This window comes from Ctenopharyngodon idella, chromosome 11 (genome assembly GCF_019924925.1).
Source record: "Ctenopharyngodon idella isolate HZGC_01 chromosome 11, HZGC01, whole genome shotgun sequence".
NCBI lineage: Eukaryota > Metazoa > Chordata > Actinopteri > Cypriniformes > Xenocyprididae > Ctenopharyngodon > Ctenopharyngodon idella.
In genome coordinates this window covers 12078374-12091482 of record NC_067230.1, presented here as the reverse complement: position 1 = coordinate 12091482, position 13109 = coordinate 12078374, and the positions used below count along the sequence as shown (strand labels likewise).

The 13109-nt window shown below is 37.1% G+C and overlaps 1 protein-coding gene across 3 annotated transcripts in view; it reads left to right on the top strand.

Moving 5' to 3' along the window:
* The window catches only part of LOC127522302 (probable guanine nucleotide exchange factor MCF2L2), a 37294-nt gene extending 24355 nt beyond the window's left edge, over positions 1-12939 (top strand). Inside the window, exons 3-10 of one of the 3 annotated variants that reach the window (XM_051912114.1) lie at positions 4416-4530; positions 4720-4810; positions 5845-5958; positions 8261-8377; positions 8461-8610; positions 8896-9020; positions 12381-12495; positions 12625-12939. In XM_051912114.1, coding sequence (XP_051768074.1) covers positions 4416-4530; positions 4720-4810; positions 5845-5958; positions 8261-8377; positions 8461-8610; positions 8896-9020; positions 12381-12495; positions 12625-12759 — 962 coding nt within the window. In that variant the 3' untranslated portion in view covers positions 12760-12939. Of the gene's footprint in view, positions 1-4415; positions 4531-4719; positions 4811-5844; positions 5965-8260; positions 8378-8460; positions 8611-8895; positions 9021-12380; positions 12496-12624 lie in introns of all 3 variants that reach the window. The other 2 variants (XM_051912113.1, XM_051912115.1) reach the window with 2 other exon arrangements.
* Positions 12940-13109: the final 170 nt, after the last annotated feature.

Sequence of the window (13109 nt, the reverse complement as noted above, 5' to 3'; positions counted from 1 at the left end):
CCCTGGTATGAGTGGTAATGTATCAAACTTTTACAAATTACTGCTAGAAAAAGTGAACAACAACACTCAGAAAATAAAACATGATTGGGAAAAGGAAATGGGTTTTGAATGGTGCCCCGCTATTAGAACTATTCTATACAGTTGTAACGCAGTGTTACAACGAACCCTATCTGCACAACTGGAATTTAAACCTGGTTAGTGTCTTCTGATATTTAGTTAAGCATTAAAGAACTATCTAAACTGCTAAACAACAGATAGGAGATTAAAATAATATCAGATTTGTCTAATTTTAAATAAAAACAAAAAATATACATGAAAAATTAGCGCAAGTAAGAAATTTACTTTTGCTATTGTTAAATATATGTTCAGTGATATCTTCCAAAGATTTTTGAATTTTGGCGCAATTTTTTTCTATATATATTGTCAGTATTTCTTCATGCTAGCGTGTGTGGAAGTATTTAAACCATGTGTGTTACAACTAACCCCGCGTTAGTTTGTGCCCCGTGCTCCCCTATATATATATATATATATATATATATATATACATACATACATACAGTTGCAAGAAAAAGTATGTGAACCCCTTGTAGAATCTGAGAAAATGTGAATAATTTTAACAAAATAAGAGATCATACAAAATGCATGTTATTTTTTATTTAGTACTGTCCCGAGTATGATATTTTACATAAAAGATGTTTACATAAAGTCCACAAGACAAAAAAAATAGCTGAATTTATTAAAATAACCACATTCAAAAGTTTGTGAACCACTGATTCTTAATACTGTGTGTGGTTACCTGGATGATCTATGACTGTTTTTTTGTTTTGTGATGGTTGTTCATGAGTCCCTTGTTTGTCCTGAGCAGTTAAACTGAGCTGTTCTTCAGAAAAATCCTCCAGGTCCTGCAGATTCTTCAATTTGAACCCTTTCCAGCAGTAACTGTATGTTTTTGAGATCCATCTTTTCACACTGAGGACAACTGAGGGACTCAAACATAACTATTAAAAAAGGTTCAAACATTCACTGACGCTCCAGAAGGAAACACAATGAACAGGATAGAGATGTCCCAATTTGTCTTATTTTGTTTAGATATCATTGTTTTTCATTTAGTACTGCCCTTCGGAAGCAACAAAAGATACTTGCATGTTTCCCGGAAGAAAAATTAAGTACAATTTACCTTGATATTCGAATTTAAAAAATGTTCACCCCCCGGCTCTTAATGCATTGTGTTTCCTTCTGAAGCATCAGTGAATGTTTGAACCTTTTTTAATAGTTGTGTTTGAGTCCCTCAGTTGTCCTCAGTGTGAAAAGATGAATCTCAAAATCATAAAGTCACTGCTGGAAATGGTTCAAATACACAAAAAATGCTTGAAAACTGAAGAATTTTCGGAATTTCCAGGAAATGACACACAGTATTAAGAACCAATGGTTCACAAACTTTTGAATGGGGTTATTTTAATAAATTCAGCTATTTTTTTTGTCTTGTAAACTTTATGTAAACATCTTTTATGTAAAATATCTTATTCAGGACAGTACTAAATAAAAAATAACATGCATTTTGTACACTGTAAAAAATAAATGTGATTTTAACAGTAAAATATTGTAAAAACGCTACGGAAAAAAATTGTAAATAGGTTAACAGTAAGTTCCAGTACTATATACAGGGAAAAACTGTAAAAGCTCTTACCAGACATTTTATGTAATTTTCACAGTAAAATGCTGTAAATTTTAAAAAAGAACAAATCAATGTATAATTTACAGTCAAAAACTGTAAACTGATATTCCCACAATTCCCTGTGTGAAACTCCACATTTGAATGTATTTTGTTTAAAAAAATCATGTTTCTTAATAGTTTTTGTTATCAGTTATGTACATTAGGGTTTTATGTTACATCTTCTGTTGTTTAATGAATGTTTATTGCATTATGTAAGTGTTGTGGGTTACCATGATGGTGTTTTGCGTTTGCGTGAATGACTCTTTGCACCCTCTTTACATTAGTATATACTTCAGCCAGTGGAAAAGCTATTTGTGATGAACTCTGATTCTTCATGTGGCTTTCTCTTTTATCACCTGCATTATTATGGTGGTTGTCAGTATATGTTAAAGGTACAAAACAGATTTTAGTAGTAGTGTGCATTGTTGAGTTTACTTGTTTACATTCAAATTTTCTTGTTTGTAAATTACAGTGTTATACTGTAAAATTGACAGTTTGTTCTGTAAATGTGTTTACAGTTTTTCTGTATTTTTTACAAAATTATTCTGGCAACCACAGCTGCCAAAATTATTTTGTAAAAACTACGGAATATTTTTTACAGTGTGGCCAAAAGTGATGTCTGTAGAAAATGTTTTAAAGATCTTGTAAGTATATATGTCTAACTGACAAAGTCAAACTGTTAAACCACAAACTAGGTCAATGTAAGATGGAGGCTGTGGCGGATGTGGGCTGAGGGATATGTGTGCTTTGTAAATATAAATGTAAAAGAAACAGGCACTACTTTTAAAACATCACCTATACATCATCCGAGTGAGAAGTTGTGGCATCTAAAGTCTAAAAATGGATGAACATGTGACCTCTGAGTGGATCTGCCTCATTACTGCAAACAAACACATCTTTCTCCAGAATTCCCCTCAAGAATGAACACAATGCACTAGAAGAATCCCTGTTAAATAAGGCAATTACATATTCACACTGACATGGACAGTGGAGAATATTTTGCTAAAATTATTTTAATTATTTAAAAATTATATTATAATCTCTTATCAGAGTAATTCTGGAGATACGTCAGGCTTTGTGATCCTATAGCAGGGGTCTTTAATGTTTGATCTCACTTTTTTTTTGTAAAAATATGACAATATATGTTAAAAGTAACAAAATATTTTCCCCCTCACTTTAGATTTTCTCCAAATAGACAGAAAACATCATACAATTACAGAAACCCCTGATTGATAACATATATGTGCTTATAATTCTTATAAAAAGGATTAGTTAAATAATGTCATTTATTACTCACCCTCATGTCGTTTTACACCCGTAAGACCTTCGTTCATCTTTGGAACACAAATTAAGATATTTTTGATAAAATCCAATGGCTAAGTGAGGCCTCTATTGCCAGCAATGTCAATGAACCACTCAAGATCCAGAAAGGTACTAAAGACATATTTAAACAGTTCATGTTTTCATGAGTACAGTGGTTCAACCTTAATATTTTAAAGCGATCAGTGGTTCGGAGCACCAAAGTCACGTGATTTCAGTAAACGAGGCTTCGTTTACACGATCCAAACCACCGATTCAAAACAAAAAATTCGTAATACTTCAAAGCAGTGTTTTGAAATCGGCCATCACTAGATATTGTTGAATAAAGTCGTTATTTTGTTATTATTTTCATTTTTTTTCCCATTTGACATTATTTTCATTTTTAGGTGAACTAACCCTTTAAAGGTGCAGTAAGTGATTTCTGAGAAATGGTGCCGATGTTTGAAATCACCAAAAAACACGCCCACACCCAAAAGGATCACACCCCCATCCTGTTAGCTCCGCCACCAAATTCACGAACACGCCATGCAACACAGGCGCCTCCCCCATCATGAGAAAAATGGCAAAATATTAATCAAAAGATAAATATTTCATTGTTCCTTACATATTAAATTATTAAGTAAAATTAAAATGTAACACGCAAGTATATGACTCAAATGTACTTCAATAATAATTAATTTAATGGTTTTGCAGTGTAAGCAGCATATGTAAATATATGCAAGCATGAAAATGTATCAATTTTATGTTATAAGTTACAAGATTCGTAACCAGTTTAATTTTATTCGGGTCTTTTTTAGTCTGATTTGTTAACAAGCTAACAAACATTTTTTTAAAACAGTATGTAGTCAGATAATAATTTATGGGTGTGTCAGAACTCAATAGAAATCTCTGATTCCACTCCGATTCCACTGTCGCCCCCTTGTGGAGTTGAGGTTCTTATTTTCTGAAAATCAAATGAATATATTAATCAAAAATGTAAATATATGAAGTCAAATGTAGAATGGTGTGATGAATACTTAAGAATTATTTTGAGGATAATGCCAGATGTATGTCCCATGAATGAATTAAACAGAAATGAAAGAAGTATATTTGAAAGCTAGTGTGAGAAAAAAATGTAGGTCATGGTTTGAATCTCTTCACACCTGATTTCTACAGCATGCATCTTCACACAATGCACATACTAGTTTCTGTTTAAATGTGAGAAGAAAAAAAAAAAAGACTTGGTATGTAAACTCACACCTTAGGGCTCATCGAGATGCTCAAACAAATGTTGTTTGAAAAGACAAATGTTTTTAAAGTACCACCGAGTGCCATTTAATGTTAAACCTTCTTTTTCTCATGTTTAATAACTATGAATTAACTAGGCGCTAATTATTTGCAGGAGGAAGAGGAAAAGATGGATCTCCTATCATCACCTTCCCAGAGTTCTCAGGTTTTAATGAGGTGACAGACGAAGATTTCGTTAATGTTGTCACATACCTGACCAGCATACCAAGGTAAAACCTCATTTATCTTTTATCTTTAGGTTTATTGTGATAAAAAGTCACACTGAGAATGTTTTTCAAAATGTGTAGTGAAACCAACTGTAAATAGAGGCAAATTGCAATACTTTGAAATGTTTGATTTCTGTCTAATGGTTGTGGTTCCAATGCCCGACTAGTCTGTATCTGTTCTTCATCCTTCAGCATGGATGCTGCTAGCATCGGCTTCATCATCATCCTGGACCGCAGGAAGGACAAATGGAACTCAGCAATCACTTCTCTGGCACGGATAGCGGTTTGTACAGGCTCTTGCTGAAGCCTTCAAGTTAGAACAGCTCTTCAACATGATGTTTACAGATCTCAGTGCAGTTCAGAGCAAAAAGAACAAGATGTACAGTATACAGGCCTATCATTTAAAAACACGCTAAAGGTTTAAAGGGTTAGTTCACCCAAAAATAAAAATTCTGTCATTTATTACTCACCCTCGTGCCGTTTTACACCCGTAAGACCTTCGTTGATCTTCGGAACACAAATTAAGATATTTTTGTTTAAATCCGATGGCTCCGTGAGGCCTACATAGGGAGCAATGACACATCATGATTCGGATCGCGTGTCAAACCGCCAAACTGCTGAAATCACGTGACTTTGGCGCTCCGAAATGCGGATTCGACACGCTGATTCATAACGCTCCGAAGCTTCCTGAAGCAGTGTTTTGAAATCGGCCATCACTAAATAAGTCGTTATTTATTTATTTTTTTTTTTTTTGCCGCACCAAAAATATTCTCGTCGCTTTATAATATTAATATTGAACCACTGTACTCATATGAACTGATTTAAATATGTTTTTAGTACCTTTATGGATCCTGAGAGAGGAAATGTCATTGCTCCCTATGTAGGCCTCACAAGCCATCGGATTTAAACAAAAATATCTCAATTTGCGTTCCGAAGATTAACGAAGGCCTTACGGGTGTAAAACGGCATGAGGGTGAGTAATAAATGACAGAATTTTCATTTTTGGGTGAACTAACCCTTTAAATAACAAGTCAACATTTCATCAGCACTTCCTTGAATATGTATTTTTGTTTTACCCTGATTTACTAGTATTCACTGGTAAGCCTATTATGAGTGTTTATATTTTGGACCAAGCAGGATGGTTTTCGCTGGAAATTGTGTAAATTGTGTCTTAAATTTTATAAATTAAATTGAAAATGTTTGACGTGTTCATGTGGTTTCACAAGGTATAGTTAATGCCACAGCATTTTTAGCAAAAGGAAATGAGTCAAACTTTTATTTTTACTTACATGTTTCATTTCCTTTCATGATTAAAAGGGCTCCTTCCCAGGAAATCTGCAGCTTGTTCTGGTTCTCAAACCTTCACGCCTCCTCCAGAGGGCCATTGCTGATGTCAGTATGCGGTTACATAGGGATGATTTCAAATTGAAGGTACCGGTAAGCATGCTTCTGTCTGTCTGGACCCTCAGCATGCCCGTTCATTCGCCATATAACGCGCATGGCTCCTCTGGAGTGTTTGTAACCATGATCACTCATCCACTAAATTATTAACACAGCTGGACACCCTGTTGTTTTATGCATGTCTGAAAGGGTGTTAACCTACAGATTGTGTGCAGAATGTCTATCACTGGTGTAACAGCTCTTTAGCGGGTGTACAGTGTACAAAACATACAGCGAGAAACAAGTACTGCATTGTGCATTGAGGATATGCTTTCTCGCTGCTTGTCGTTGAAGCCGTGGCAATGTGTGAATTCAGTAAATGCCACTCACCCACAACCATATAATCTTGTGTGTGAGATTTTAATCTGCATGCAAATTCCTGTGACGTTGAGGAAATTTGCACTGTACATTTCACATGTCATCTGCAGATTCATTAGACAGTTCATTCATCATTTACAGAAATATTTCAGATTTAGGTCCAGTTCTGAAATGCTTATTTTCTTCTAAAAAGCAAAAATCTGGGTTACAGTAAGGTATTTACCAGATCGCGTCTGTTTGCAGTGCCAATAGCGACAGTTGAATATTTTCTTAATTTTAATTTTAAATACACACTATTTCAAGCTGATATGTGATTTGTTAAAAGGCGGAATCAAACTCGGGTTGGTCCGTCGTGTCAAAAGCTAATGCCATCTCCATACCACTGATTCCATTGTCAGCAGGATTTCTTTTGTCTGGCTCAATCAGACAGTGGTGGGTGGAGTTAGTGTAAATAACCTCTGCCAACAAGGTGGGCTATTTGCACTTGGTGTAAATAGACACTCCGTATTTTACAACTGACGTGAATAGGGTTGGTTCATATGTAAGCAATAAGGTACAATAGGCTGTGCTGTATCGTGAATAAGTCACGGCTGAAGGGTGTTGTTAGGCACGACGCGAAGCGGAGTGTCTGCAACCCCTTCAGCCATGACTTATTCATGATACAGCACTAGCCTCGAGTATCTTATTGCTTTTATAAAACGGTTACCACACAATACAAATATTAAAGCCAGAAATATGTATCAATGCAACTTTCATGAAGTAAACTATTTCTAAAAGCCTTCCTTCCGCCAGAAAAAATAGTCCCTGACCGTGAACAGCAACAGAAGTTACATTTTCACACCATTAGATGGCGGCAAAGACTGTCTTTATGAGTGTGTCAGTCAGTAGCGAAAACTTTTACATTGAAAAGACTGAATTGTTTTGAAAATGGAACAAGACGCAACTGACAAATGCTGTGACTAGCTCTGTCAGTCACGGAAAACCCCTTAACTGTTAAAAGGACAAGATAATACATCAGACATTTAAACAGATTTTTTATTATGAACATAGGACTGACCTGAAGGAAAATGCTAAATCTGAATGCAGGTAATAAACTCGCTCACTCGATCTCTTTCTCACGATATTCTTTACATAATACAGTAAGCTTCAATGAACAATATCAATTGAGAACAAACAGTTTACATTGCTAAGAGTGGTTGCTAAGGGTGTTGCGTACTGATACACAGAACCGTTGGGTGAAGCGGTCATAGCCGTGTTTTATCGTGAATAAAAAACAGATATTGACCAATCAGAATCAAGAACAGGAACTAATCATTTTATAATAGTTAAAATAAAAAATAAAAATATGGGTATTTTATATGAGTGATTTAAATGTGATGACATGGTTTTAGTGTGAAAAATTGCTTATTAACATTTTTTTGTGTGAAGTTATATCCAATTTTACTGCTTTGTTGCCATAATAATGTAACACCATAAACTCTTAAATCCAAGAATGACTGTAAAAATGATGTAAACAGTTTTACAGCTCAAATAATACACATTTTAACAGAAGAATAAAATTATAAGCCTCACAGTTATGCTTTTAAACCTCTAAAAACTGTCCCCAAAACTTCAGAGGCAGAATTTTCTTTTACCCTTCCCCCACAGCTGTTTTTCACCATATATGTTCTGTAAAATGTTTGCACACACATGCATAACGGCAGCCAACCACAGGTTCTGAAAATACTAGTTCCTGTGAAAATGGTTTGAGGTTGTGGCAGTATACCAACTCTGCTCAACATAACTGACTGTTAACAACAGCAACTTTTGTCTTTAAAGTATTGTAGAAGAAAAAATAGTTTCTGTTCCCCAAAAGTTACAAAAAAGTCACTTTCATATATATATATATATATATATGTGTGTGTGTATGTTGTGTGTGTGTATATATATATATATATATATATATATATATTTGTTCTTTTCTTTTATCTTGTAGATAGTTATGCTAAATTCCCTGTCAGACTTGCACGGCTACATTGACAAAGGCCAGCTGACCTGTGACCTGGGGGGAACCCTGGACTATTGCCACAGTCAATGGATTCACCATCGCACAGTGAGAAGTTGTTTTTTAATAAATAAAGCCTTAATTAACTTATTTAATTAAGTTTTATTTTTAAATGAAATGTTGTGTCCTAGGCCGTTGAGAACTTTGCGTTAACAGTGAAGAGCACAGCACAGATGCTGCAGCAGTTTGGAACTGACCTGGCAGAAACTGAACTTCCCAATGATGTGCAGTGCACTAAAGATTTGCTTATCACACACACCGAAAAACACGATAAGCTCAAGGTAGCCATTCACATTTATGGAACAGTGGTTCATGTTGTTCTAATGTTGTCATATGATTTGTTTAATCCATGTTGTTATAATTCTGTCCTTTATTTTATTGCTTGTATCTGTGAGATCGGTCCATTATCTTTTATCGGTTCATTGACTTTCAGTGAACAGTTTCTGACATAATGGAGCAGCAAAACATCATCTGTATTTATCTTGATTTACCTGTATTTTGCCTGTATTTTGCATATATACAGGTTCATTCAGTATTCATATGCCACATTCCTTCTTTCTGTACAGGATGAGCTAAAATTGGCCGTAAAACAAGGAAATACCCTGCTGTCCTGTATCAAAGACCAGGCCAGCAAAACCGAGAGCCGCATTTTGAACCCAGATGAGGTAGAGAACCAAACAACTGTTGAAAGGTGTGTAAAAAGATTTTGCCACACACAAAATGTTACAGCATTAATGATGATAGCTGAATCAGAATTATGATGTAACACATTTCTGGGCTGCTACGTGACATTCCTACTTGACAGCAAAACAGAATGTTCACTTTGTAAGGGATTTTAACCATCAGAAATGCAAATAGAGATATGGATGACGTCAGCCAAAAAGGAAAGTTCCAGAACATTCTGATGAAAGATCATGAGCATTTTTAACTTGCACCATGAATTATTCACAGTATAACCAAGAACATTAAAGGGTTAGTTCACCAAAAAATGAGAATTCTGTCATTAATTACTCACCCTCATATCGTTCCAAACCCGTATGACCTTCGTTCATCTTTGGAACACAATATTAAGATATTTTTGATGAAATCCAAGAGCTGTCTGACTCCTCCATAGACTGCAATTTAACCACCACTTTCAAGTTCCAGAAAGGTACTAAAGACATCATTAAAATAGTCCACGTGACTGCAGTGGTTCAACTTTAATGTTATGAAGCGACGAGAATACCTTTTGTGCACAAAAACTAAACAAAAATAACGACTTTATTCAACAACATCTTTTCTCTGTCATTCTCCTACGCTTTTTACGTCCAGCGCTTCCAGGTTCTACGTCAGAATGCCGACTCGTTATTGGCCGCCGCTGTTCACGTGAGCAGTACGACACATTCGACTAATGACTCAGCGTTCTGACGTAGAACCTGGAAGCGCTGAACGTAAACAGCGTATGAGAATGACACAGAATAGAAGATTTCAACAATGTCTTTAGTCCCTTTCTGGACCTTGAAAGTGGTGGTTAAATGGCTGTCTATTGAGGAATCAAAAATCTTAATTTGTGTTCCGAAGATGGACGAAGGTCTTACGGGTGTGGAATGAGATGAGGGTGAATAATTAATGACAGAATTTTCATTTTTTGGGTGAACTAACCCTTTAAAGTAAAAATAATGTTGATTTTTATATATATATATATATATACAGTATCTCACAGAAGTGAGTACACCCCTCACATTTTTGTAAATATTTTATATCTTTTCATGTGACAACACTGAACAAATAACACTTTGCTACAATGTAAAGTAGTGAGTGTACAGCTTGTATAACAGTGTAAATTTGCTGTCCCCTCAAAATAACTCAACACACAGCCATTAATGTCTAAACCGCTGGCTACAAAAGTGAGTACACCACTAAGTGAAAATGTCCAAATTGGGCCCAATTAGCCATTTCTCTCCCCAGTGTCATGTGACTCGTTAGTGTTACAAGGTCTCAGGTGTGAATGGGGAGCAGGTGTGTTGAATTTGGTGTTATCGCTCTCACTTGCTGTGTTCGAAATCACCCCCTATACCCTCATTCACTATTCCCTACATTACTCCACTAATATAGTCCACTTGAAGGAGTGAATGAAACGAGTGAGTGAATTCGGACACTGAGTGCGCCGGAAGGGCTGCCGATTTCGCATAGTTTGTGCTACTGTTTAATAATCTTTTGAAATGTAGCAAACTGGCAGCTCCAGTAGTATTTAATATTTATGTTGAACTAGCATGTTTCAAACCTTTTAAACGATTTAATGATTAATTAAAATATGATAATGCTGGACCAGCGCGGTTTGGAAAATGAATGGATGATTGATTCAGCTGCGGGCGCCATCTCCTGGCGAGACGCGTTAATTCATTCAGCGCGCGACTCTCACAGTGCATTATGGGTATTCTTTAGCCGTTGAGCGTGCATCGGTTGTACACTCGTTATTGCAGTGCATTGTGGGATTGAATGAGTGCACTCAACATCATCCACTATGGTTTCGGACACCACTACAAATGGCTGTCTCCTCAAATAGTGCCCTATTTAAGGGTATAGGGGGCGATTTCGGACACAGCCACTCTCTAATACTTGTCACTGGAAGTTCAACATGGCACCTCATGGCAAAGAACTCTCTGAGGATCTGAAAAAAAGAATTGTTGCTCTACATAAAGATGGCGTAGGCTATAAGAAGATTGCCAAGACCCTGAAACTGAGCTGCAGCACGGTGGCCAAGACCATACAGCGGTTTAACAGGACAGGTTCCACTCAGAACAGGCCTCGCCATGGTCGACCAAAGAAGTTGAGTGCACGTGCTCAGCGTCATATCCAGAGGTTATGTTTGGGAAATAGACGTATGAGTGCTGCCAGCATTGCTGCAGAGGTCGAAGGGGTGGGGGGTCAGCCTGTCAGTGCTCAGACCATACGCCGCACACTGCATCAAATTGGTCTGCATGGCTGTCGTCCCAGAAGGAAGCCTCTTCTAAAGATGATGCACAAGAAAGCCTGCAAACAGTTTGCTGAAGACAAGCAGACTAAGGACATGGATTACTGGAACCATGTCCTGTGGTCCGATGAGACCAAGATAAACTTATTTGGTTCAGATGGTATCAAGCGTGTGTGGAGTACAAAGACAAGTGTGTCTTGCCTACAGTCAAGCATGGTGGTGGGAGTGTCATGGTCTGGGGCTGCATGAGTGCTGCATGTCGGCACTGGGGAGCTATAGTTTATTGAGGGAACCACGAATGCCACCATGTACTGTGACATACTGAAGCAGAGCATGATCCTCTCCCTTTGGAGACTGGGCCGCAGGGCAGTATTCCAACATGATAACGACCCCAAACACACCTCTAAGATGACCACTGCCCTTGCTAAAGAATGTCTCCAGACCTAAACCCTATTGAGCATCTGTGGGGCATCCTCAAACGGAAGGTTGAGGAGCGCAAGGTCTCTAACATCCTCCAGCTCCGTGATGTCGTCATGGAGGAGTGGAAGAGGACACCAGTGGCAACCTGTGAAGCTCTGGTGAACTCCATGCCCAAGAGGGTTAAGGCAGTGCTGGAAAATAATGGTGGCCACACAAAATATTGACACTTTGGGCCCAATTTGGACATTTTCACTTAGGGGTGCACTCACTTTTGTGGCCAGCAGTTTAGACATTAATGGCTGTGTGTTGAGTTATTTTGAGGGGGCAGCAAATTTACACTGTTATACAAGCTGTACACTCACTACTCTAAATTGTAGCAAAGTGTCATTTCTTCAGTGTTGTCACATGAAAAGATATTTACAAAAATGTGAGGGGTGTACTCACTTCTGTGAGATACTGTATATATGTGTGTGTATATATATATATATATATATATATATATAGTGCCATTTCCTCCATTTAGCTGCTCTATAGCAGGTGTTGGACTTGTGTAGTTCTTGTTACAGTTCTGTTATTATTCTTTAAAGCCTAGTATCATCTAACCTTCCTCTGTGAAATCTAATTCACTCTAGTTCCTCTGAAATACTCACTGTAAAAGCATTTGTTTGTTTGTCTCAGGTTGTTAGCGCAGCTCGATGAGACGGAGAATGCGTTTGAACAGTTCTGGTCGAAGCATCACCTCAAATTAGAGCAGTGTTTACAGTTACGGCACTTTGAGCAGGACTTTAGAGAGGTACGGTGCAATGGATGTGCTCAAATGAAGTCTCTGTGAACTTAATAGGCAGCCATTATACCAAATATCACCTGTAGCGGTTGTCCAGTCAATCAAGTTGAAATTGGTCTGTTTTATCATTGACATCAGGTGAAAGTTTCTCTGGACGGCCTGATGGAAGCCTTATTGGGGCTGTCCGACACCGGGGACTGTGTGGCTCGAGTCGATCACCTACTGGGGGATCTGAAAACCTTGGAGGACAAAGCTCAGGTCAAAATCTTTTGAATCTAAGACCAGACCTGATATGCAAAGCATCCCATTCAGTTCAACAGAATAGAGGGCTCAACAATTGTTTTTTGCTGGTTAAACCAGTAGTTTACATTTGTATTTTTTCCAATCACTGGCCCCACCACAAAGAAAGACAGAAAGACAGAAAGAAAGAAAGAAAGAAAGAAAGAAAGAAAGAAAGAAAGAACAAATAAATAAAATAGATAATACACACATAATACAATCTGTATTGTATAAAGCACTATATATGAAGGTGACTTGGGCTTGACTACTGTAACAATACTGCAAGTCAAGTGGCAATAAAAGTCAAGATAGCACTGTACATTGTTTGTATTCTGTTAAGATTT